The sequence below is a fragment of the Ochotona princeps genome, chromosome 11 (assembly GCF_030435755.1).
Source record: "Ochotona princeps isolate mOchPri1 chromosome 11, mOchPri1.hap1, whole genome shotgun sequence".
NCBI lineage: Eukaryota > Metazoa > Chordata > Mammalia > Lagomorpha > Ochotonidae > Ochotona > Ochotona princeps.
The window spans coordinates 73,418,083-73,445,792 of NC_080842.1; the positions used below are offsets into that span (position 1 = coordinate 73,418,083).

At 56.3% G+C, this 27,710-nt stretch overlaps 1 protein-coding gene across 1 annotated transcript in view; it reads right to left on the reverse strand.

The window, feature by feature from the left end:
• Positions 1-27,710, reverse strand: part of NSD2 (nuclear receptor binding SET domain protein 2) — a 75,191-nt gene that overhangs the window by 25,667 nt on the left and 21,814 nt on the right. Inside the window, exons 4-7 of the mRNA XM_058670397.1 lie at positions 19,982-20,605; positions 15,727-15,889; positions 5,926-6,092; positions 4,791-5,243 (exon numbers count right to left, since the gene is read on the reverse strand). Coding sequence (XP_058526380.1) covers positions 4,791-5,243; positions 5,926-6,092; positions 15,727-15,889; positions 19,982-20,605 — 1,407 coding nt within the window. The remainder of the gene's footprint in view (positions 1-4,790; positions 5,244-5,925; positions 6,093-15,726; positions 15,890-19,981; positions 20,606-27,710) is intronic.

Sequence of the window (27,710 nt, forward strand, 5' to 3'; positions counted from 1 at the left end):
TTTCAAGTGGCAGTGTGGCCCTCTGGCATGGTCACTGCATGGAGCTCTCTGTCCTCCACCTTCCAGGTAAATAAGCACAGCTTTCTATTGGTAAGAACTAATGTCTTTTGGTGTTTTTTTATTTTTTATTATTTTGTAAAGCTTTATTTATTTTTATTGGAAAGGCGGATATACAGAGAGGAGGAGAGACAGAGAGGAAGATCTTCCATCCGATGATTCACTCCCCAAGTGAGCTGCAACGGCCTGTGCTGTGCCGATCCGAAGCCAGGAACCAGGAACCTCTTCTGGGTCTCCCACATGGGTGCAGTGTCCCAAAGCTTTGGACTGTCCTCGACTGCTTTCCCAGGCCACAAGCAGGGAGCTGGATGGGAAGTGGAGCTGCCGGGATTAGAACCGGAGCCCACATGGGATCCCGGGGCGTTCAAGGCGAGGACTTTAGCCGCTAGGCCACGCCACCAGGCCCTTTTGGTGTTTTTTTTTAAAGAAATAAAACAGCAAAGGCTGTTGTGAATACTGGATGCCCATTCACACAGTAACACACTGGATATGTCAGACAAGCGGAGGCCTCTGGCTATTTCTTGTTTCTGTAGAGTGTCTCCAACATAGAACCCAAGTGCCACAGCTCAGAGCCATCACTACAGCCCCAGGACCTCTCAGGGAGTGGTGGGGCTCCATTCTCCCAGAGACTGGGCAGAGCCAGCTGTGTCCCCAGTGCCATGGGCGCTGCCATGGCGGCCGCCCGGGGCGGCAGGCAAACACTGGCATCCCCCATGGGCTGCTGAAAGTCCAGCTCTCTATGCCATTGCAATGGGACCCGGGGGGGGGCTCCTGGCTCCGGCCTGCCCCGCTCGTGGCTGCTATGGCCACTCCGGCAATAAACCAACAGCCGCACGTGCTCGCTCATTCTTTGCCACTCTGCCTTTCAAATACATCAATCTTTTAAAAAATAAATCAGCAAAAGAGAAGAAAAAATAGCAGCAGATGGCTGGCAAGACAAGAGAGTAAGAAACGTCCTCAGAACTCCAACACTCGCGGCGGGTCGGAAGGGGGCGGCTGCCAACCCTGTCCGCGAAGGTCCCGTGCTTTGAGATGGGGCAGCGCCCCCCACCGGCAGCTCCCTGAGCCTGAGCCACTTTCCCAATGCACACACACTGGGAGGCAACTGCAACAGCAACCTACACAGAGCCCAGGAGTAAACCAGGCTGGGGCTCCAGCACAGGGCATCCCCCAAGGGGTCTCCCCGCAAGGCCACCCACGTTTGCTGCCTCCAGGTCTAAGCTTTGAGGTGCCAGCGTGATGATTAAATTAGCTAATCCTCACCTACAGGTGCCGGCATGCCATCGGGGCTCCACTTTGTGTCCTGGCTGCCCCACTTCCCATCCAGCTCCCTGTCTGTGGCCTGGGAAAGCAGCAGAGGACGGCCCAAAGCCTTGGGACCCTGCACCCGCATGGGAGACCCAGAGGAGGCTCCTGGCTTCAGATCAGCTCAGCCTTGGCTGTTGTGGCCACTTGGGGAGTGAACCAGCAGATAGAAGATCTTTTTCTGTTTCTCCTCTCTGTAAATCTGCTTTTCCAATAAAAACAAATAAACCTTAAAAAGAGAAAAAAGCTAAGCTTTGAGGTCATGTATAACTAACATGAAGAACTTGAGACACAGGCACTCATCCAACACTAATATATATAAAAACTGGCATTAGGGAAGGTGGAAAAGACTTAAATCACCAAAAATTCACGCCCATGTTCTAAGAAAACCACTGTTATGACCGCACAGACTGAAGGACACGTCACAAGAGACACGCACACAGTACTCACTCCGGACCATAACACCTCCAGCTCCTTAACCTTGACGCTTTCTTTTTTAGAAAACCGTTTATTTTTATTTTATTTGAAAGGCAGAGTTACAGAAAGAAGAGACACACACGGCGACTCCCCAAGTGGCCACGATGGCCGGGGCTGGCTAAGCCTGCGGTGGGGGACCCCTCCAGATCTCCCACGTGAGTGCACTGTCCACTGCTTTCCTGGGGGCACTGGAACTAGAGCAACTGGGACTCGAGCCAGCGCTGGCACACAGGCCAGGGCCTGCACACCTGGCAGAGCTGGCACACGGGCCTGGGCCTGCATAGCACCCGCGGCCCGTCCTGCAGAGCTGTTGTGCAGCACCCCTGGCTGCCACACCTTGGATAGCCTCTCAGTGTTGAACAATTCGGTACCTCCTTAGACGGAGAGGGGAGAACCCAAGATGGGAAGTACGCACAATGCCCGTTCCACTGGGTAGCATCAAACCTCCCCAGGGCAGGAGGTAAGTCTCCCCAAATACCCGAGCCCCCCACTGGCATCTCCCTGGTCACAGGCGGCAAATGGCCGTACATCTGTAAGTTCATGTTCTCACACACAGCCCTCCCATTTTACAGTTACTTGTTTATTCAAACGGCAGGGGGCAGCACTGTGCCTCAGCAAATTAAGCCTGCACCTGCAAGGCCAGCATCTCATGTGACCAAGGTTCAAGTCTCGCTGTTCCATTCAGATCCAGCTCCCTGCCTGTGGCCTGGAGAAGCAGCGGAGGACAGCTCCTGGCTTCAGAATGCCCTAGCCAGGCTGTCACCTGGGGACTGCATCTCTGTGCCTCTCCTTCTGTCATGGCTTTTGGGTTACATATAAGCAAAGAAAGAAGTTTTATTTATGAAGTAAACAAGGGAATGTAAAAAGAAGGAAAGGGAGATAGCAGGGAAACTGTGGGCGCCCCGCAGATGGGCCACAGCTCCCACTCATGAGCATGAGAACCAGGGCTGGGGGCAGGCGTGGCTGGACAGGCAGTGGCACCCACCAGCATGAGTGTGGCCTGGATAGTGGGGTCAGTTGGGATGAGCTAGGATCCAACACCCATGGGTCTGTATGAGAGCTCAACAGATACAGGGACGACGGGACCAATCTGTCGCACGTGCAGGAACAGGCTGGGGGAGAGCCGGGTGGGGTTACTGGGGTCAGCCGACTAGGCTGCAGTTCCCGCTGGTAAATGTGGAGCCAAGTGTGTGGTGGACAGGGTGAGGCGGGGCCACCGCATCCATTGGTTTGCATATGAGCTGGGGCTGGGGACAGGTCTGATGAGTGATTGGGTGAAATCTGTGTAAAGGCTGATGTGGGTGATGGACAGAGCGGGACCCTGCACTGGCTGGCACACGCAGGAGTCAGCTCTGGGGTCACCTCTGGTCAAGTTGCCTTGGGCTCCCCTCACCCCAAATGGACCGCTGGACTCAGAACTCCAACCACGGTGACAATCACAGGAGCTGTGCACTGACCGTGGAGTGCATGGGTCACAACTGGGCCTCCTCGGTTGCTGGAGCCCGTGCGGTGGATGGCACGCCCAGACGCACATGCGGGACATGACAGCCAGTTCATCGAGGCCTGCAGAGGACGTCCAGTACCCCGGGGGCAGGACAAACTGCACAGCTCTCCCGGCTGAGTTTCGACAGCGAGTATCTGGGGGAGCAGAGACTCTAAGGTGGACTGTATCAGCCAGTGGGCCTTGGGAGGATTTCCCCAAGCTTGGAACAACGAAATCAACACCTCAGAACTGCCGAAACCGCTTGGGCAGTGCCCTCGGAACAGGCTCCACACTGGGGACCCTGGGATGACCGCAGTGGCCGTCCCCACCCCTGGGTGCTGCCGTGGTCAGGCTGCTGGGAGCGGTCCTCCCCTCTGCTCTCCTCTTTCCCCAGATACAGGGAGAAAAGGAGATTGGAGGCAGCTGTCTCATCCACTCTTCCCTATTCCTCGACCCTCCCCACCCTAATTGGTGGTCCACATGGACATGCATCCTTCTCAACTATGTGAACATCACCCAAAATAAAATAAACATATTATTGAAAAACTTTAAATTTTAAAAATAGAAAACGCCATGGAAGGGGAAAGCACCGTGGGTGTCTCCTGAGTTAGACCCCACTCCATCCTGTAATAAATGAAATGTTACACACACATGAGCAGAGGGACAGAGAATAGAGCGAGTCTAACCACTCCAGTGCCTGGAGGACTAAGGCAGGGCCCAGAACGGCATCTGGGTCTTGCACACGGCTAAGGCCCACGACCCTTCATGGAGAAAGGGACCCATTTTACCAAAAGCCCTTTGTCTGCCCCGATCCACTGCAACAGTGTTCTAACACACAGCCAGCCCTGCTGCCCTGAGCCTCCCAGGCCCTCCCACCGCCTGGAAGACGCCGCTGGCCCTCAGGGCCTGGTGCCTTCCAAGACCCACGCTCTCGCTGGTCTCAACTGCCCACGGCCCCGTCACCATGCCGTGCAACTGACGCAGAAACAGCTGCTGGTTAAACATTCATGACAGTTTCTATAAAATTAGCATCAGAACATTTAATCACCATGAGGGATTTAGGCTGCTATACGGAAAATTCCCAAGCAAGCGCAATCGAAAGGGGGAATACAACAGAAAGCCAGAAGCCAAAGTTCCAAGTCAAAGCGAACTTGGCCAAACATGGGGACCCGGTCCCCCACCTCCTCCCTGTGTACATCAGACCCCGCATCTTACCAGGCGATGAGCAGCTTTCGCAGGCTCTCCCCGCTGGCCTGCAGGGAGCGCCAGCCACCATCTCACAGGCCCACGTGCAAGCCCTGAGGGCAGCGGGGCAAGGCCCAGCTCCTGGCACCCTCCCACGTGGCCCAGCGGTCGTCAGAACTGACTAGGCCGTGTGCAGCATGGGCCAGAGACCCGCAGCCGCTGCGGACACCCAACGCCCGCAGCACCAATGGCGGCACGCTCCTACGAGGGCCCGAGCACTGACCTCATCCCGGTGCTTCTGACAGAAGACCAGGAACTGGGACGCCGCGTCTGCTCTCCTGCCTCGGGGGGCTGGGACCGAGGCCTTCTTCCTGCCAGGGGAAAGCCCCCCTCCTCTCCTGGGGTCGGCCTCTGCCGGGTGCCGCGCGGGGCTCTGCGTGGAGCCAGGCCCCCTCTCGCAGGCCGCAGCCGAGGCGCAGGGTCTGGCTCTCCGTCTCCTCTTCACGCCCTCCTCCCTGCCGCACAGCGGGGGCTCGGCTTCTCCCCCTACTCCCAGGGGCTCCACCGCAAGGCCGGCTTCCTCGGCGACTCGCGGGTTGAGGTGAAGCTGGTCCCCCACGTACAAGAAGGTGAACTTGGCCTTCCGTTCCTCGACCGACATGCCTGCAGCCTGCTCGGCCTGGGCCATGCCCATTTCCCACTGCGCCCTCAGTTTCCCTGAAATGGGCTTCAAGAGCTGCGAAGAAAAAGATATTGCCAAGCTCAAATACACACTCGCATGTCCACTCACTCTTAAAAAGGCACGCTTACAACTTCAGGTCAACGCCAAGGTCAGAGGCTAACTTGGGTTTTGAATACAATTCAGTCCCACACAGTAACTTCACTGCTTCTTTAAACTAGAAATCCACTCCACCAGCATGAGCCAGTGGAATCTACAAATCGAAAGGGAATAAGGACAGTCACCAAACCAGTGAGAGATCTGTCACATGCCGCGAGCACAGCCTGGCTGACCCGGCTGACCCCAGCTGTCCCCGGCTGACTTGGCTGACCCCGGCTGACTCGGCTGACCCCAGCTGTCCCCGGCTGACCCTGGCTGTCCCTGGCTGACCCCGGCTGACTCCAGCTGTCCCCGGCTGACCCCGGCTGTCCCTGGCTGACCCTGGCTGACTCGGATGACCCCGGATGACCCTGGCTGACCCTGGCTGTCCCCGGCTGACTTGGATGACCCCGGCTGACTCGGCTGACCCTGGCTGATCCGGCTGACACCAGCTGACTTGGCTGACCCTGGCTAACTCGGATGACCCTGGCTGACCCGGATGACCCTAGCTGACAGCAGACAGCACTTCAACTACAAATTCCAAACAATATATGACAAAAACTGAAACTGTGATCTGAAGCTCTCCTGAAGGACGTATCACCTTCATTCTCTCAGCCTTCGTGGGCGCCTGCTTGGCGCTATCCTGGCACAACTTCTCAAACTGTTCTTCTCCTTGAAAAGCAACGAGGCTCTTTTCAAATATCCACGCCCTTTCCGGGGCATCACCGAAGAACTGCACGTGGTACTGGCGCGTACTCTTCTTCTGACCTAGTTATTTAAAACAAAACAGTAGAACAGGAAGTTAGAATTTGAGGGTGAATTTTGGCAAATCTAGCGCTACTCTGAAGCGGTCTGGTGCTGAGTGTTAATCTGCTCGCCTCATCATGCCACCCCCTCCACTGCCAAGAGGGGGCAGGTGCAAGACACACGGCCCAGGGCACACCTTCAGAGTACAGGTACGGGGCACACAGCAAGAAAACTGGCATCACACAGCCGCCAGCTGACCCCCCCATGGTCTCCAGGAGCAGCTGGGATCACAGCACAACCTCCCGGCACCCACAGCTTCTCCGGCTCAGCTGCAGGAAGCCGGGCCTGCAGCACAGCCAGGCGTGTTAGATGAGGAAAGGCACGGGAAACGCAGGGACAGAGTGTACCAACCACGACAGGACACTTCCAGGAAAGCTGAGGTACACGATACGTCCCACCGATTCAGTCCCTCAGCTAGCAGTCAACGACCAGCTGGCCCTGCGGCTGCAGGTGGCCAGGGGACCCCAGGGCAGAAGGAAGGACCCAGCATGTGTGAGCACAGAACACAAAGGAGCTCACAGCACTGCAGGGCCGCAGACACCACAAAGCAAAACCCTACTCAGCTATAAAAAGGGAATGCAGGAATAGAGCAGAGGTCCTAAAAATGTAAACTCTGGGCCCAGCACCTCGGCTCAATCGGTGCATCCTCCCGCCTCAAGCGTCAGGATCCCATATGGGCGCCAGTTACTGCCCCAGCGGCCCCGCTTCCCCTCCAGCTCCCTGCCTGGGGCCTGGGAAGGCAGTCGAGGACGGCCCAAGGCCTCGGCACCCTGCAACCGCATGGTAGACCTGGAAGCTCCTGACTCCCGGCTTCAGATCGGCTCAGCGGTGGCTATTGGAGCCATTTGGGGAGTGAACCAGTGGATAGAAGATCTTCCTCTCTGTCTCTCCTTCTCTCTGTAAATCTGCCTTTCCAATGAAAATTAAAAAAGACAAGGATCACCATGGAAAACAGTGTTCTCCGCGAACACCCCAGGACAGGTCTCCCAGAGACAACTAAAGGTCTCCGGCTGCGGCAGACAGCACACACCCCAAACGGCCAGCGGACTCTGCAAGGAAACAGCACTGGCTTCCAAGCTGCAGGTGTGAAACACTAACCAGGCATCAGCAAGCACAAGTGGTACCAGAGCAGGTGAAACTGCCCACAGCGCTGGGCCGGCCGCGCCCCAGCTGCTCGGCTCCCGACCCTGCCGCCATGGTACAGCCGGGAGGCGGCGGCCCTGGCCAAGCACTTCAGGTCTTCCCTACCCCATGAGGCCGTGTGGGATTCCCAGCTCCTGGTTTCAGACCAGCCAGGCCGTCTGAGGAGGGAACCAAGCGTGGAGGATCTGTACATGTGTGCCCATGGTTTTTCCAGATAAGATCTTTTTTTTTTTTTTAAAGATTTATTTTTATTTTTATTACAAAGTCAGATATACTGAGAGGAGGAGAGACAGAGAGGAAGTGGAGCTGCCGCGATTAGAACCAGCGGCCATATGGGATCAAGGCGAGGACCTTAGCCACTAGGCCACATTGCCGAGCCCCCCAGATAAGATCTTGAAGCATCTTATGAACCCTGGAGATACTCTTGCCTAGAATGCCAGAAAACACACTCTAGCACAAAGGGAAAGCTAACCAACAGAGCTCACTGTGAAACCTCAGAAAACAATGCAAGTTTCTTCTTTTTTTTGGTAAAGATTTATTTATTTTATTACAAAGTCAGATATACAGAGAGGAGGAGAGACAGGAAGATCTTCCATCCGATGATTCACTCCCCAAGTGAACGCAACGGCCGGTGCGCGCCAATCCGATGCCGGGAACCTGGAACCTCTTCCGGGTCTCCCACGCGGGTGCAGTGTCCCAATGCATTGGGCCGTCCTTGACTGCTTTCCCAGGCCACAAGCAGGGAGCTGGATGGGAAGTGGAGCTGCCGGGATTAGAACCGGCGCCCATATGGGATCCCAGCGCATTCAAGGCGAGGACTTAAGCCGCTAGGCCATGCTGCCGGGCCCAACAATGCAAGTTTCTCAGGAAAGTGTCTTAAAGAAGCCTAAGGGGGGCCTGGCATGATGGTTCAGTGCCTAAGTCCTCGCCTTGCACACGCCACAATCCCACATGGACACCTGTTCCCATCCCGGCTGCGCCACTTCCCATCCAGCTCCCCGCCTGTGGCCTGGTAAGCAGTGGAGGACGGCCCAAAGTCTTGGGACCCTGCACCAGCGTGGGAGAAAGAGAAGAAGCTTCTGGCTCCTAGCTTCAGATCACCTCAGCTCCGGTCATTGCGGCTACTTGGGGAGTGAATCAGTGGATGGAAGATTTTTCTGTCTCTCTTCCTCTCTGTATATCTGACTTTCCAATAAGAACAAACAAATCTTTAAACACACACACGCACACACACACACACACACACATACTTAGCAGAAAGGGGCCGGCACCATGGCACAGCAGGTAAACCGCTGCCCTCAGCGTCAGCACTGCAAATGTGCACTGATTCTGCCAACAAGTAAGTCCAGAAAATACAAAAGGGTTATAATAAAGTACAATCGCAGAACATAAATTGGTTTTTCCTCTAATATTTATCAAATTCACATACATACGTAATTCACCAGCAGCAATGGCCTAAGGGGCCAGAGCCAGGGAATGAAGAACCCAGCCTTCGTCTCCACCTCCACTGAGTAAGAGACCAACAGGAAACGCCTCAATGACACGTTACACGCAGCAGTTGATTGGTGTTCACGTTTACTCGTCTGTCTGCAAGGCCAAGCGCCAGAGGTGTCCCACAGCCGGCAGGCGGGAACCAGGGTCCTCTCACTCCTGCTGTGTCCCCGTGTCACCAGCTACTCCCCCGAAGGCACATGAGCAGGGAGCTGGAAGCTGACCCAGGCTCAAACACCAAAGACCCCAAAACATAGCAGTTACAGAGGGAACAGAGCAGGCTCTGCGCCCACTCCAGGGGCCTGCCAGGGCACACCTGGAGGCGGCAGGTGGCGCTGGGGCCCCAGACTGAGTGTCCAGCACAGGCCTTCAGCCTGGCTCCGGCCTGTTGTGTGGTGCAGCAAACACCACCTCCTTTCTCGGCCTCCGTCACCCACAGCAATCCTGGGAGGGAGAACACGTGGGAAGATGTTCACCACCACTTCTCAGGACAAAGTGACTTGCTCCTAGACATGCAAAGCTCTGCTCCAGAAACACGCAAGATTCCAGAAGACTTCAGGGGTTTGCGGTTTGCACTCCACTGTAAAAGAGCTTCTACTAGAAAGGAAAGTATCTAGACCAGGGGTGTGGAACTGTGCCAGCACCACCCAAGCTGGCCCTAACCACGTGACCATGGGCAGGACCCGCAATTCCATAATTTTTTTTAAGATGTATTTCTTTTTATTAGAAAGTCAGATTTATACAGAGGAGAGACAGAAAGATCTTCCATCCGCTGGTTTACTCCCCAAGTGGGCAAAACAGCCAGAGCTGAATCAATCCAAAGCCAGGAGCCAGGAACCTCTTCCGGGTTTCCCACACAGGTGCAGGGTCCCAAGGCTTTGGGCCGTCCTCCACTGCTTTCCCAGGCCACAAGCAGGGAGCTGGATGGGAAGTAGAATGGCTGGGACACGAAACCAGCACCCATATGGGATCCCAGCCTATGGCAGGCAAGGACTTTAGCCTCTAGGCTACCATGCCAGGCCCACAATTCCCTAAATCTACTGCAGCCAGTGGCTCACCAATGATGTCACGAGTATCCAAACGGCCCTTGGCAGAAAAAAGGCTCCCCCTTGTCCGCCCAGACACTTGTCCCAGCATCCTCACAGGGAGGGACATACAATGACTCGCACCGTGTTTGTTTTCTTCACACGAAAGTAACAGAAGCAAAACGCTCCACCCTGACCCCATGGCCTCTGGGAGGTCTTCCCTACCCAGAGATGTGCTGACAACCCAACTTCACTGCCCAGGGTCGCCCTTCACCAAGACTCTCCTGCTTCTCTCAAAGAGCCACACACAGGAGGGGAAGGGATAGAGGTCTTCCAGGGTTCACTCTCCAGATGACCACAGTGGCAGGCACTGGCCCAGGCTGAATCCACGAGACGGGAACTCCAGCTGGGTCTCCCATGGGTGGCATGGGTCCAAGCACTTGAGCTTTCCTGATGAGAGCAGAGCAGCTGGGACCCAAATCAGCATTCTACCAACGGGTGCTGGCACCAGAGGTAGAGCAGCACCCTGCACAACACCAGTCCCTTTATGGGTATTTTCAAGGCATCTGAAGTTGATTCTGGCCCAGGAGGCAAGTGCTTCACACTTTAAACTTTTTTTTTCTTAAAGATTTATTCATTTTATTGAAAAGCCAGATATACAGAGAGGAGGAGAGACAGAGAGGAAGATCTTCCACCCGACGTTTCACTCCCCAAGTGAGCCGCAACGGGCCGGTACGTGCCAATCCGCGCCAATCCGATGCCGGGAACCAGGAACCTCTTCCGGGTCTCCCACACGGGTGCAGTGTCCCAATGCATTGGGCCGTCCTCGACTGCTTTCCCAGGCCACAAGCAGGAAGCTGGATGGGAAGTGGAGCTGCCGGGATTAGAACCGGCGCCCATATGGGATCCCGGGGCTTTCAAGGCGAGGACTTTAGCCGCTAGGCCACGCCGCCGGGTCCAAGTGCTTCACACTTTAAACACACAAATCCCATTAGCACAATCCTGCCTCCCGTGCCTGCTTCTGAGGCTAAGTGCTCGTCCTGCTCTCCTACCTCTGGCTTCCTCCCGCCACAGCTCACGAGGCCACCTGGGGCCCTGGCCGTCTGCTCCGGACAGAGCCGACACCTTCCTCCTGAGTCTGTGCAGCCACTGAGTTGACCAGAGCCAGTAAGGCAGGCCGACAGGCGACACAAAAGACACGGCCTCTCTGGTGGGAGGGAGGCCAACAAGAGGCAGACACGGGCAGGCTGCTGCCCACAGGGAGGCCGGGCCTCGGGCAACAGGCCTAGAGGCTCGGCTTCAGTGCTGGGGAGGGCGGGAGCAGCGGAGCAGACCCCCGAGAGAGGCCAGGAAAAAGAACAGCCCCAAGTAGGAAGGGGCATGAACACCCCAGTGGGCGATCCCCACACGCCTCTCTCAGCACCTCGCAGAAGGAGCAAAAACTAAACAACTTGATTCACATCACACCATACAAGCCTGCACAACAGCAGATTACCTGTAACGATCTTAGGAAATACAGCAATGAAATCTAGCTCTTCAAAAAAAGTTGAGGGGCTGCATGGAAGCCCACGTACTAACTCTTCACCTGCAGCCCCGGCACCCCAACGTGGCACTAGTGTCCCAGTGGCCCCGCGTCCCTTCCAGCTCCCTGCCTGTGACCTGGGAAAGCAGTCCAGGATGGCCCAAAGCCATCCACTCAGGATGGGCCCTGCACCCACACGGGAGACCCGGAAGTCTCCTGATTCCTGGCTTCAAACTGACTCAGCTCTGGCCGTTGCGGCCACTCGGGCACTGAACCAGTGGATGGGAGATCTTCCTCTTTGTCTCTCCTTCTCTATAAATATGTCTTTCCAATAAAAATAAGTCAACCTTGGGCCCGGTGGCATGGCCTAGCGGCTAAAGTCCTCCCCTTGAATGCCCCGGGATCCCATATGGGCGCCGGTTCTAATCCCGGCAGCTCCACTTCCCATCCAGCTCCCTGCTTGTGGCCTGGGAAAGCAGTCGAGGACGGCCCAATGCATTGAGACCCTGCACCCGCCTGGGAGACCTGGAAGAGGTTCCTGGTTCCCAGCTTCGGATCGGCACAGCACCGGCCCGTTGCGGCTCACTTGGGGAGTGAACCATCGGACAGAAGATCTTCCTGTCTCTCCTCCTCTCTGTATATCTGACTTTGTAATAAAAATAAATCTTTAAAAATAAATAAATAAATAAATAAACCTTTAAACACACACACAGAGCCCCCACTTGACAAGTCCTAGCCCTGGGGCCTGTGACACACACGGGGAAACAGCCGCCAGGATCTGATAGCTCCCTCACGTGGAACCCTGGGTGGGGGACACGGGACGGAGAGTGGCCCCTGGGGTTCTCAGAATGTCCTTGTTGCAGGGTTGGCACTCCATTTGCAGTCCGTCTACTCATGCCCACCAGGGCCTCCTCCGCTGCAGAGGCGTGCCATGGGGCTACAGCACAGGGGCTAGGCTGGCAGAGCAGCTGCCACCTGCCAGGGCGTGGCTCTGGGCTCCGTTCCGATCTGGGTCTCACCACAGCTCAAGGTCAAGAGGGGAAGGGACTGTTTCCCACGACAGGCGGCTCAGGAGACTGGTAGAGTGCTACTGCCAGGCGGAGCCGAGCTGTCCAGAGGCCAGGTGCTGACACCCACAGCGACAGGCGGCTCAGGAGACTGGTAAAGTGCCACTGCCAGGCGGAGCCGAGCTGTCCAGAGGCCAGGTGCTACCCACAGCGACAGGCGGCTCAGGAGACTGGTAGAGTGCCACTGCCAGGCGGAGCCGAGCTGTCCAGAGGCCAGGTGCTGACACCCACAGCGACAGGCCTCGGAGGGAGCAGACGGCAGTGCTGGGCCCTGCCCTGACCAACAAACAGAAAGCAAAGCCCAACAAACAAGAAGCCCTTTCAGACACACACAAGCATCAACACCTGACACCACTGTGATCGAGTCCAGCAGTCGGGACAGCTGCCTCCAGCTCCCTGCTCCCAGCGCCTGCCTCAGGCTGGAGCTCACACCCCTGGGCCGCTCATCCAGGCCGGGGACCCAGGCCATGCCCCCAACTCCTGGCTTCGGTTGCTCCGGGCATTTGGAGGATCGCTGCGTGCGTGTGCCCTCCAACCCCAACCCTGAGCTGTGTGTGTGTGCATGTCCTCCAACCCCGACCCCACATGTGGCTAAGCTCTGTGTGTGTGCGTGTCCTCCAACCCCAACCCCGCGTGTAGCTGAGTTCTGTGTGCGTGTGTGTCCTCCAACCCCGACCCCGCGTGTAGCTGAGTTCTGTGTGCGTGTGTGTCCTCCAACCCCGACCCCGTGTGTAGCTGAGCTCTGTGTGTGTGTGTGTGTGTGTGTGTGCGTGTGTCCTCCAACCCCGACCCCACATGTGGCTAAGCTCTGTGTGTATGTGTGCATGTGTGTCCTTCAACCCCGACCCCGCGTGTGGCTGAGCTCTGTGTGTGTGTGTGCGTGTGTCCTCCAACCCCGACCCCGCGTGTGGCTGAGCTCTGTGTGTGTGTGTGTGTGTGTGTGTGTGTGCGTGTGTCCTCCAACCCCGACCCCACATGTGGCTAAGCTCTGTGTGTATGTGTGCATGTGTGTCCTTCAACCCCGACCCCGCGTGTGGCTGAGCTCTGTGTGTGTGTGTGCGTGTGTCCTCCAACCCCGACCCCGCGTGTGGCTGAGCTCTGTGTGTATGTGTGCGTGTGTCCTCCAACCCCGACCCCGCGTGTGGCTGAGCTCTGTGTGTGTGTGTGTGTCCTCCAACCCCGACCCCGCGTGTGGCTGAGCTCTGTGTGTATGTGTGCGTGTGTCCTCCAACCCCGACCCGCGTGTGGCTGAGCTCTGTGTGTGTGTGTGTGTGTGTGTGCGTGTGTCCTCCAACCCTGACCCGCGCGTGCAGCTGAGCTGTGTTTCCTCCAACCCCGACCCGCGTGCAGCTGAGCTGTGTTTCCTCCAACCCCGACCCGCGTGCAGCTGAGCTCTGTGTGTGTGCGTGTGTCCTCCAACCCCGACCCGCGTGCAGCTGAGCTCTGTGTGTGTGTGTGTGTGTGTGTCCTCCAACCCTGACCCCGCGTGTGGCTGAGCTCTGTGTGTATGTGTGCATGTGTCCTCCAACCCCGACCCGCATGCAGCTGAGCTGTGTTTCCTCCAACCCTGATACAACGTGTGGCTGACCTTCATCACGAGGTCCTGCCGTGGGCTCGGCAGGCACTGTTGGCATCACGACCCTCACCGTCCACACAGGAAAACAGAAGCTGAGACGACCAGCCCACCCATGGGCCCTGGAAGACTGGCCATGCAGAGCCCATGCCTCCACTGCAAGGAACTTGATGCTACCATCAGCAGGAGTGGCACCCCAGTGTCGAGCGAAGAACCAAGTCAAAGACCACAGAAGGCGCTGGCTCCTCCTCTTCTTAATATCTACAAATCACGCTAAAATGAAATAAGCATGTATACTTCATACATTAATTCACATCAAATCTGAACACAGGGGACCTCCACCTGCAATGCCAGCATCCCCTACGAGCAGCGGTCAAGCCCTAGCTGCTCCACCTCTGATCCGGCTCTCTGCTGATGGACCTGAGCAAACAGCAGAGGACGGCCCAAGTCCTTGGGCACTGAACCCGTACGGAAGACCTGGAGGGGCCTCGGCCTGCACCGGTCCAGCTCTGGCTGTGACAGTCACCGAGACGTGAACCAAAGGAAAAGCCTTTCTCACCTCCTCTCCTGCAATCAAAACAAAAACTCAGGCAAGAAAAACAAAAACCCAACAGCAGCAGGTCAAGGTGGCTTCTCCCACACCAACTCAGTCAGATTAGGCACACACCCAATGTGCCTGGCACACTGCACTTCCTAGCTAACACACCCAATATCTCCTCACACATCCAACATCCCATCACACACTGGATTAACTAGCAACACACGATCAACATCACTCACACACTGGATTAACCAGCTAATACAGCCAATGTCCCCTTGCACACTGCATTAACTAGCTCAGGCAGCAGCACCTCATCAACTCACACGCAGGACTAACTAGGTCAGGCAGCACCTCGTCCCCTCACACAAAGGACTAACCAGGTCAGGCAGCACCTCGGCCACTCACACAAAGGACTAACTAGGTCAGGCAGCTCTCGTCCCCTCACACACAGGACTAACTAGGTCAGGCAGCACCTCGTCCACTCACACAAAGGACTAACTACGTCAGGCAACTCTCGTCCCCTCACACACAGGACTAACTAGGTCAGGCAGCACCTCGGCCCCTCACACATAGGACTAACTAGGTCAGGCAGCACCTAATCCCCTCATACACAGGACTAACTAGGTCAGGCAGCACCTCGTCATCTCACACGAAGGACTAACTACGTCAGGCAGCTCTCGTCCACTCACACACAGGACTAACTACGTCAGGCAGCACCTCATCCCCTCACACACAGGACTAACTAGGTCAGGCAGCACCTCGTCATCTCACACAAAGGACTAACTACGTCAGGCAACTCTCGTCCCCTCACACACAGGAGCAGCAGCACCTCATCCCCTCACACAGGACTAACTAGGTCAGGCAGCACCTAGTCATCTCATACACAGGACTAACTAAGTCAGGCAGCACCTAATCCCCTCACACACAGGACTAACTACGTCAGGCAGCTCTTGTCCCCTCACACACAGGACTAACTAGGTCAGGCAGCTCTCGTCCCCTCATACACAGGACTAACTAAGTCAGGCAGCACCTCATCCCCTCACACATAGGACTAACTCGGTCAGGCAGCACCTCGTCATCTCATACACAGGACTAACTAGGTCAGGCAGCACCTCATCCCCTCACACACAGGACTAACTAGGTCAGGCAGCAGCAGACTGCCCCGCAGCAGAGCCTCGTGAGGAGGAGGGAAGCCAGGACTGAGGACGGCAGTGAGACTGCCCTATACAGTACCTTTCAGCTTGCTGTGGCTGTGGAGCAGTGGGTCAGCAGAGACCATGCAGGGCCACCAGGGGTAACCCGACACTTTGGACCACACCAAATCGCCCACGTTGTACTTCAACAGCTGATCTCTGTCTCGGCCAGTGCTGGCGCAGGGCTCTTTCTGAACTGGCACCTGAAAGGACAAAGACCCATCAGCAGCCTTCCTGACCACTGCTCAGCTCCAGGAAGCTGTCCTAGAGTGCACGTTCACCTCACTTCAGCAGGCGTGTGTGGTGACAGCCCCGCCCCAGGCTTGACACCTGCAAACACCATTCCTCACAAATCCACTGGGGTGGGGGGTGGGAAAAGGGACTGATTCAGCTGTTAGAACAACCACGGGTTACCTAAATCCCACCAGAGTCCTGGCTTCACATCCACGCTCAACATTTAACACCAGCTTCCTGCTGATGCATGACTTGGAAGCAGCAGACACTGGTCATATGCCACCCACATGGGCGGTCCGGATGGAGTTTCAGGTCCCTGGCTTGGGCCTGGCCCAGCCCCAGCTGTTGCAAACACCTGAGGAATCAGCTACCCGATGTTTGAACTAACTGAGGCTAAGTGACTCCACTATCTAGCCTGAGAGGAGCCTTTCACAGCTGTAGCATGGTGCCCCCAACTGGGTTTGCTGGAGCGTGGGCACAACCCTCAGGAAGGTGCTGCTGGACTCAGCCAGCACGGCCCCTCCCTCCCAAAGGGGAGTCCCTGCCTTAGAAACCACTTTCGAAGGGCCCTGCACCTGGACAAATGCCTGGATTCCTCTGGGGGTCAGCTTTGCCACCTGGGAGGGATGGGGTGGCCTGGAACCTCACTGCATGTCCCAAACATCCGTGAGCGCAGCGGGGCAAGTCAGCACAGAGCTGCCCTTTCCACACGTGCACAGCGCTCACTCACAGGAGTGCACGGCAGCCCTTGTGCTGCTGTGCCCTGGACGTGTCTAACTTATTCTAAATGCAAAGTAGTAAAAGTGCGGGTGGGGGAGATGGAGCGGAGGGAAGCAGGGGAGAAGAGAGGAGGGGAGGAGAGGGCACAGGAGAGGGGAGGAGAAGACAAGGGAAGAGGGGAAGGTGGGGGAGGGGAGAAGAGGAGAGGGGTGAAGGGAGGAGGGGGAAGGGAAAGGGCAGGGGAGGGGAGATCTCACCCGCTGGTCAGTCCCCCAGATGGCCACAACACCTGGCGCTGGTCGAGGCAGAAGTCAGCAGCCGGGTCCTGCACCTGGGTCTCCCGGAGGAGACAGGCCTAAGTACTCGGGGGCTCTGCTGCTTTCCCAGGCGCCACGGCAGACAGCCAGATGGGGAGCCGAGCGGATGCCAGTGCTGCCGGCATGAACATGCGCGAGGTGCCCACTGCAAGTCACAGCACTGACCCGACCTTCCATGAAGCCCACGGCACAGCCAGGCCTCCCAGCTCGCCGGGCCTCTTGCCCCATGCACTCAAACAGTGCAGCACAGCCACAGGGCTTCCAAAAAGCACTCCGAGGCCACCGTGCCACATCCAAGCACCCACGGTCAGCCAGCCTGCGCTGCTGACCCCCATCACCCACAGGGAGACGCAGAGCTCCCTGCCCTGGCTTCAGCCTGGCCCAGCTCCAAACACCGCAGGGATCTGTCAGTGAACAGGCAGACTGAAGAGCTCGATTCCATTTTCTCTTTTCTTTCCAATAAATAAATGAATATATTGGGCCCGGCGGCGTGGCCTAGTGGCTAAAGTCCTCGCCTTGAAAGTCCCGGGATCCCATATGGGTGCCGGTTCTAATCCCGGCAGCTCCACTTTCCATCCAGCTCCCTGCCTGTGGCCTGGGAAAGCAGTCGAGGACGGCCCAAAGTTTTGGGACCCTGCACCCGCGTGGGAGACCTGGAAGAGGTTCCTGGTCCCGGCATCGGATCGGCGCGTACCAGCCCGTTGCGGCTCACTTGGGGAGTGAATCATCGGATGGAAGATCTTCCTCTGTGTCTCTCCTCCTCTCTGTATATCCGGCTTTCCAATAATAATAATAATAAAAAAATCTTTAAAAAAATAAATGAATATATTCTTAAAATCCTTCTCTCGTGTTGGTACTATGACACAGCAGACTCAGCCTCCGCCTGCAGTGCTAGCACACCACCAAGGCACAGGCTCATGTCCAGCTCCCCAACAGCTCCTGGGAAAGCAGCAAAAAGATGGGCCAAGCGCTGAAGTCCTGAGCCCAGATGGAGGCCAGAAGGCAGCTCCCAGTCTCGGATCGGCCCGGCAGCAGCCAGAGCAGCATTTGGGGAGTAAACCAGCAGACGGAACATCTCTTTCATCTCTCTGTAGATCTTTCAAATAAACAGATATATAGGCCTTTTAAAAAATCTTTTATCAGCCAGGTGACTAAGACAGTCCTTTAAAAAGCTGTCACTGGATAGCCTAATGACTATCATCCTCACACTGCACGCGCCAGGCTCACATATGGGCACCGGTTCGTATCCTGGCTGCTCCGTTTCCCATCCAGCTCCCTACCTGTGGCCTGGGAAAGCAGTGGAGGACGGTCCAAAACTTGGGACCCTGCACCCACAAGGGAGACCCGGAAGGAGCTCCTGGCTCCTGGCTTCAGGTCAGCTCAATCCTGGCCAGTTGCAGTCACTTGGGGAGTGAATCAACAGATGGAAGATCTTGCTCTCTGTCTCTCCTCCTATCTATATATCTGACTTTCTGACATACATAAACACATAAAAATCTTTAAAAAAAAAATGATGATTCTCTGAGAATCACCACTGCAGAACATTCCGTAAGCTCTCAAAGCTCCCGCTGTCTGAACAACCTCCAGGAAATGCCAGCTGCTGCCTCTCCTCACTGTGCAAATGCTAACGCCAAACCTTAGCAGGGCGACCCCACTTCCTCCTGAGCACAGCCCACGGCAGCAGAGACAGCTGCCATGCTGCCACACTGCCCATGGGCCTTGGGCTGCTGTGGACGCCTCAGCGTGTCACTGCTGGACCAGCCTGCCTGGCACTTACCCCTGGGCAGGTAACAGAGCACCACCAGGTTCCCCCACTCTAGAAGAACCTAGCACTCATAAAGTGCCCACCGCCACCACACACGGCGCGTGCCTTGTGGCCATAATGCTGAGCACCAGAGACATGCCCACCAAACAGGCAGACCACACGCTGTGAGAGAAGAGCAACGGACACAAGGAACACAAGAGCTCTCACACAGTACAAGCGACCAGCCTCAAAGTCACAGGACAGATGCCATATGTCCACAAATACAGCAAGGCAAAGAATGTCTTGGAGGCAGTGCCTTGCAGGATAGACTAAGCCTCTGCTTGCAGTGCCGGCATCCCATATGGTCACCAGTTCAAGTCCTGGCGGCCCACTTCCCATCCAGCTCCCTGCTTGTGGCCTGGGAAAGCACTGGAGGACGGCCCAAAGCCTTGGGACCCTGCACCTGTGTGGGAGACCTGGAAGAGGCCCTGGTCTCCTGGCTTTAGATTGGCTCAGATCCAACTATTGTGGTCATTTGGGGAGTGAATCATCAGATTTGGAAGATCTTCCTCTCTGTCTCTCCTCCTCTCTGTATATCTGACTTTGCAATAAAAATAAAATAAATCTTAAAAAAAAAAAAAAACTTCTTATAGATGAATCATGAAACGGCACAACTTCAAGTTAACAAGCAGGGACTCTGGAAGCAGCACACCCGGGATCAGAGACTGGCCTCCCAAGACCTCCCAGATGACCCCCACACACAGAGCCATGGGACCCACAGGAGGCAGGATCGGGGCTCCCAGATGACCCCCCCCACACACAGCCATGGGACCCACAGGAGGCAGGATCGGGGCGCCCAGATGACCCCCACACACACAGCCATGGGACCCACAGGAGGCAGGATCGGGGCGCCCAGATGACCCCCTACACACACAGCCATGGGACCCACAGGAGGCAGGATCGGGGCGCCCAGATGACCCCCTACACACACAGCCATGGGACCCACAGGAGGCAGGATCGGGGCGCCCAGATGACCCCCACACACACAGCCATGGGACCCACAGGAGGCAGGATCGGGGCGCCCAGATGACCCCCCACACACAGCCATGGGACCCACAGGAGGCAGGATTGGGACTCCCAGATGACACCCCCCACACACAGCCATGGGACCCACAGGAGGCAGGATCGGGACTCCCAGATGACGCCCCCACACACAGCCATGGGACCCACAGGAGGCAGGATCGGGGCGCCAGGAGCCAGGCTTCTGGCCGCTGCCCTACCTCTGCGTCTGGCAGGCTGGAGAGCTGGGGCGCCACGGCAGCCTGCACGGGGTCCTGCTCCAGGAAGGCGTCGTGCTTCAAGCTCCGCTTGCGGCTCCTCCTCGCTGTGCTCCCTGACGTCTGTCCGTCGTCTCCTGGTGGGGACACGCCGGCAGCACCGTCCCCACAGATGGAGGACTCAAAGAGAGGCTTCCCATTCATGTATGTCTTGGTAATTTTCAGCTTGATCTCCGGGGAGCCATTTTTGATGGGGGTGGTGTTAGGAGGTGTCCCAATTCCCTTCATCTCCTGGGATTCAAAACGCAGCTTGGCACCCTGGGCCCCGGGCTCGCCGTTAAACACCCGGGACGTGAGGTCCCTCAGCTTCTCGGTGGGGATGAAGGGCAGGGCGTCGTGGCCGTTGAACTTCTGCAGGACGCCCTCGGGCACGCCACTCGAGAGCTGGGCCTTGCTGAGGAACACGGAGCACTCGCGGCCCACCTCGCAGCCCTGCGGCTTCCCACTGGCGGCACCGAGGCTCTCGGGGGCCTGCTTCATTGCTTGGCACTTCACCGCTCTCTCCACGCAGAGGACTCCTCCCGAGGCCAAGTTCCAAGCAGCCCAGGTGCTTCTGCTCTCAGGACACTACAATATTTACAAGAAAAGAAAGTGCAACATATTACACTAACGCCAACAGCGTTTCATGTCATCCTTCAGGTCAGATATATAGGTATACAGAGAGAAGAGACAGAGAGCAAGATCTTCCATCTGTTGATTCACTCCCAAAGTGGCTGCAACTGGCCAGGATTGAGCTGACCTGAAGCCAGGAGCCAGGAGCTCCTTCTGGGTCTCCCTTGTGGGTGCAGGGTCCCAAGTTTTGGACCGTCCTCCACTGCTTTCCCAGGCCACAGGCAGGGAGCTGGATGGGAAGTGGAGCTGGCAGGATACAAACCAGGTGCCCATATGGGTTGCTGGTGCTTGCAAGGCGAGAATTTAGCCTCTGAGTCATTGCACCAGACCCAATTAATACATCTTATAATATAGCTTCAGTTGTATTTGCTTTCTACTTTATTATTTTGTGATGTGTGCTATATTTTGTGATATTAAAACTGCCTCAGGCCTGGCATGGCAGCCTAGCGGTTAAAGTCCTCGCCTTGTATGCACTGGGATCCCATATGGGTGCCAATTCTAATCCTGGCGGCCTTGTCTGCTTCCCATCCAGCTCCCTACCTGTGGCCTGGGAAAGCAGTTGAGGACGGCCCAAGCCTTGGGGCCCTGCATGTGCGTGGGAGACCCGGAAGAGCCTCTGGCTCCTGGCTTTGGAACGGCTCTGGCCATTACGGTCACCTGGGGAGTGAACCAGCAGGCAGAGATCTTTCTCTCTGTATCTCCTTCTCTTCGTAAATCTGCCTTTTCAATAAAAATAAATAAATCTTTAAAAATGTAACAGCAAAAAACCTGCAGGAAAATAAACCTTCCCCCTCAGCAAGCAGGACCTGGAGCCAAGGCTCAGCAACTGGCCCACAGCACCCGGTCAGCGACATGCAGCTCCGACCTTCCAACTCCTGGCTCATTACTCGCCCAAGCATCACACGAGGAATAAAGTAAGAAAAACAGAGTGTTCTGGGCCAGCTCTGGTCCCGCCCACCTGGTGGCCACGTCTCTGTCCCCCAGGGCCACTTCAGACAACGGCCTGTGGATTACATGGTTGAAAGCAGCATTACTAAGCCCAGGGACATGCCAGGCCGCAGGCAGCTTCAGGAAGATCCCTGGGCCCCAGTGTGGGGACATGGGGTCTCCATGGTGACAGTGCAATCCCCAGTCCAGAGGCGAAGGGGCCGGAGCCACAAAAGATCCAGGGAGCTGGGGAAAGCTGGGACAGCAGTTCTGAGGACACAGAACCCCAGCTCCCCAGATGGCATCAGGTGCTGGGCATGGTGACAAGTCGGGCCTGGCGGCTCAGAGGTGGCACAGCACAGCACCATGCCCGGGGACCTGAGTTCCACATCACTACCACCTGCAGGGTGGATTCCCTGGAACCCACAGCAGGGCAGGGCACAGCTGGTGGCCAAGGTGTGCCGTGGGAGGGACAGCACAAGCCTAAGGGGCAGAGTGCGGCCTGGTGAGTTCACAACCCCACCAGTGGGCCGCTTCCAGGCACAGCTACTGCACTTCGGATCCAACTTATTGCTGGCGCACCTGAAAGACAGCAGGAGACCCTCTCTGACAGAGCCTGGGCATCTGAGGGTGAGTCCGTGGATGGAAGCGTCCCCTCCCCGTCACTGTGCCCAGCCTCCCCAGGTCTGCCGGAGAACACAGCCACAGAGCCGGGGTGCATCCCGGTGCTGAGGAGCGAGGCCTCGCCACTCCCACAGCAGGGCAACCCTCTGGTGGGGGAGGATCTGTTTCTATGTGTACTCTGCCGTGCCGTCCTGCTGACCACGCTGCACCTCTGATCTTCCTCCAGCACAGTGGGATTAAGCCACCGCCTGGAACATCGGCATGCCACAGGAACCCGAGCTCTAAGGCACCTGGGAGAGCAGTGGAGGATAGTCCAAGTGCGTGGGCCCCTCCCCGAAACTTGGGAGACCCAGAAGCAGCTCCTGGCTCCCAGCTGCAGACCAGGCCAGCCCTGGCCACTGCTGCCATCTCTGGAGAGGGCTGGTAGACGAAGACCCCTCTGTCCCCGACCCCCCACAAATGACCCTTTAACACACACACACACATCCCAGCTGTGGGCAACTGCCCGGGCTGTCTTGCACCCAGGCAAGCGTTCCTCGGCTGGGAGAAAGGCAGCCAGCAGCTGGCAGACATCCCGGGCTGCTTAATGCCAATCTGTGTTAACTCTACCAATGTGCCAGCATAGATGCTATTTTTTAAAAGATATGTGGGGGGCAAATGCCAGCATGCCAGCAGACAGGGTCTAGGGACGCACGCGCGAGTGTGTGTGGGCCCTGGGTAGGCAAGCGGGGTCCCAGGCTGGCACAGCACACTGCCAGAGGACCCAGCATGGGGAGCTGTGGATTGCTCAGGGAAGCGGCTCTGGGGATGCGTGGGAGAACCTGACAGGTGAGGAGTGACTCTTGGGGGACTTCCACCAACTTGTATACTGCACCTGCAGGTAAACGAAGGGGCTGAGACAGGGTGGTTTAGAGGGAAATTGAAGGATCTTTTGAGGCTAAACCAAAAATACCCACAAATACACTCGCCCACATGGGCAACCTGAATTGAGCTTGCTGGTATCAAGCACCATCAAGCAGTGTACAGGAAAGCCATGGCTGGGGGTCCCGCCAGGCAGGGTTCGACCACAGTACGTGCCAGTGAGTGCTGGGGCAAGGGTGGACCACGTCAGATTGGCCTTGACACTAACCAGCACGTAAGAGAGCCGGGCCTGGGCACAGATTCTGTGGGGGATCATGGGCTCAGTCCTGTGCGACTGCCATACCAGTTGGGTTGCTTGGGTGGTGACAGGCTGAGCTAGGCATGACCATGGAACCCAACAACACTCATGGATACTGGGGTTGGGAACCAGCCAGGCTAGTCCAGACTGCAGCAGCCAAGAAGTGGGTGTGGGACAGGCCAGATGGCAACATCCACCAGCATATACAAAGGATGAAACTGGTTGGGGCTGGGGTGCAGACTGTACCGGGTCAGGGCTTAGGACCTGCTGGGTCTGGGAGTGGGCCTGGTGGGGGCACTTGGGAAACCTCCCTGGTGGGCATGTTGCTTCACCTGTCGGCAGCTATGAGGGCTGGCTCTGGGGCGTTGACCAGGCGGAGCTAGGTCAAATCGCAGCACACTGGCATGAGCAAAAGCCAGGGTGGGATGCAGGCCAGAGTGGACCAGGCTAGGCTATCACACCTACTGGGTTGCATAAAGCCAGGGATGGGGCAGGCTGAGCAGGGCTAGGCTGCAGCACCCACCAGCAAGACCTGGGACTGGGAACAGGCCAGGTCAGCCTGCAGCATTAGATGGCAAAGGCCAAAAGCCAAGGTAAGGTGGGCCATGCCAGTTTGGCCACAGCATCCACCAGCACACGTAACACTCAGGGAGAGGGGGCGAGCCCAGGAAGGAGAGTGTGGGAGCACCCCACTGGGCCACTGCTCCTACTGTGAGTGTGTGATCTGGGACTGGAGGCAGACCAGGCAGGGAAGGGCTAGAAAACCCACTGGCCTGCATGTGAGCTGGGTTAGGACAGAGCCACGCTGGGCCAAGTGACCATGTCCACCAGTGGGCTGGTCAGGCTGTGCGGCAGCATCAGCTCCCAGGTGCTGGAATGGGGGCTGGGGGAAGTCCTGTGGCGCTAGACTGCAGAACCACCATGGAAGCGCAAGATCCAGGGCTGCAAGTGGGCCTAGCAGGGAAACTGTGGGCACCCCGCTGATGGGCCACAGCTCCCACTCATGAGCATGAGAACCAGGGCTGGGGGCAGGCGTGGCTGGACAGGCAGTGGCACCCACCAGCATGAGTGTGGCCTGGATAGTGGGGTCAGTTGGGATGAGCTAGGATCCAACACCCATGGGTCTGTATGAGAGCTCAACAGATACAGGGACGACGGGACCAATCTGTCGCACGTGCAGGAACAGGCTGGGGGAGAGCCGGGTGGGGTTACTGGGGTCAGCCGACTAGGCTGCAGTTCCCGCTGGTAAATGTGGAGCCAAGTGTGTGGCGGACAGGGTGAGGCTGGGCCACCGCATCCATTGGTTTGCATATGAGCTGGGGCTGGGGACAGGTCTGATGGGTGATTGGGTGAAATCTGTGTAAAGGCTGATGTGGGTGATGGACAGAGCGGGACCCTGCACTGGCTGGCACACGCAGGAGTCAGCTCTGGGGTCACCTCTGGTCAAGTTGCCTTGGGCTCCCCTCACCCCAAATGGACCGCTGGACTCAGAACTCCAACCACGGTGACAATCACAGGAGCTGTGCACTGACCGTGGAGTGCATGGGTCACAACTGGGCCTCCTCGGTTGCTGGAGCCCGTGCGGTGGATGGCACGCCCAGACGCACATGCGGGACATGACAGCCAGTTCATCGAGGCCTGCAGAGGACGTCCAGTACCCCGGGGGCAGGACAAACTGCACAGCTCTCCCGGCTGAGTTTCGACAGCGAGTATCTGGGGGAGCAGAGACTCTAAGGTGGACTGTATCAGCCAGTGGGCCTTGGGAGGATTTCCCCAAGCTTGGAACAACGAAATCAACACCTCAGAACTGCCGAAACCGCTTGGGCAGTGCCCTCGGTACAGGCTCCACACTGGGGACCCTGGGATGACCGCAGTGGCCGTCCCCACCCCTGGGTGCTGCCGTGGTCAGGCTGCTGGGAGCGGTCCTCCCCCCTGCTCTCCTCTTTCCCCAGATACAGGGAGAAAAGGAGATTGGAGGCAGCTGTCTCATCCACTCTTCCCTATTCCTCGACCCTCCCCACCCTAATTGGTGGTCCACATGGACATGTATCCTTCTCAACTATGTGAACATCACCCAAAATAAAATAAACGTATTATAAAAAATAAAACAATACACACACACATGAGAAACTACTCCTGAAAGAGGGAGGGTACTCAACCCTGGAACACAGCTGGAGTTCAGGCTGCTCTGTTTCTGAACCAGCAACAGCGGCCGAGTACTGACACCAGCCCTGACCTCACCCCTGCCACCATGCGTGACCAGAAGGGAACTACAGAGCCACACCCAGACAGCCAGTGGAACCCCAGTGAGAGAGCCACAGACCTGCAGAGAAAGTGCACGAAGACAAAACCCACTCATTCTCAAGGCACAGACTCCAATCCGGTACCCAAGAGGCCAGCTCCATGAGGAGTGCACCACACAGCCCCCAACCACGGTGACGCCTCCTTGGCTCGTGTTTCTGCAAAGTGTCATATCCTCACTAAGCTCAACAGTTTGTCAACCATCTGCATTTCCCCATTCATAGACACAGGTATCACACACACAGCTATCACACACACAGCTATCACACACGCAGGTATCACACACGCAGGTATCACACACGCAGGTATCACACACACAGCTATCACACACACAGCTATCACACACGCAGGTATCACACACGCAGGTATCACACACACAGCTATCACACACACAGCTATCACACACGCAGCTATCACACACGCAGCTATCACACACACATGTATCACACACACAGGTATCACACACAGGTATCACACACACAGCTATCACACACACAGCTATCACACACACAGCTATCACACACAGCTATCACACACACAGCTATCACACACACAGCTATCACACACACAGCTATCACACACAGGTATCACACACACAGCTATCACACACACAGCTATCACACACAGCTATCACACACACAGCTATCACACACACAGCTATCACACACAGGTATCACACACACAGCTATCACACACAGCTATCACACACACAGCTATCACACACACAGCTATCACACACGCAGGTATCACACACGCAGGTATCACACACACAGCTATCACACACACAGCTATCACACACGCAGGTATCACACACACAGGTATCACACACACAGCTATCACACACAGCTATCACACACACAGCTATCACACACAGCTATCACACACACAGCTATCACACACACAGCTATCACACACACAGGTATCACACACAGAGCTATCACACACAGCTATCACACACAGCTATCACACACGCAGCTATCACACACAGCTATCACACACACAGGTATCACACACACAGCTATCACACACAGGTATCACACACACAGCTATCACACACAGCTATCACACACACAGCTATCACACACACAGGTATCACACACACAGCTATCACACACACAGCTATCACACACACAGCTATCACACACGCAGGTATCACACACGCAGGTATCACACACGCAGGTATCACACACACAGCTATCACACACACAGCTATCACACACACAGCTATCACACACGCAGGTATCACACACGCAGGTATCACACACACAGCTATCACACACACAGCTATCACACACACAGCTATCACACACACAGGTATCACACACACAGCTATCACACACAGGTATCACACACACAGCTATCACACACAGCTATCACACACACAGCTATCACACACACAGGTATCACACACACAGCTATCACACACACAGCTATCACACACAGGTATCACACACACAGCTATCACACACAGCTATCACACACACAGCTATCACACACACAGCTATCACACACAGCTATCACACACACAGCTATCACACACACAGCTATCACACACGCAGGTATCACACACGCAGGTATCACACACACAGCTATCACACACACAGCTATCACACACGCAGGTATCACACACACAGGTATCACACACACAGCTATCACACACAGCTATCACACACACAGCTATCACACACAGCTATCACACACACAGCTATCACACACACAGCTATCACACACACAGGTATCACACACAGAGCTATCACACACAGCTATCACACACAGCTATCACACACGCAGCTATCACACACAGCTATCACACACACAGGTATCACACACACAGCTATCACACACAGGTATCACACACACAGCTATCACACACAGCTATCACACACACAGCTATCACACACACAGGTATCACACACACAGCTATCACACACACAGCTATCACACACACAGCTATCACACACGCAGGTATCACACACGCAGGTATCACACACGCAGGTATCACACACACAGCTATCACACACACAGCTATCACACACACAGCTATCACAC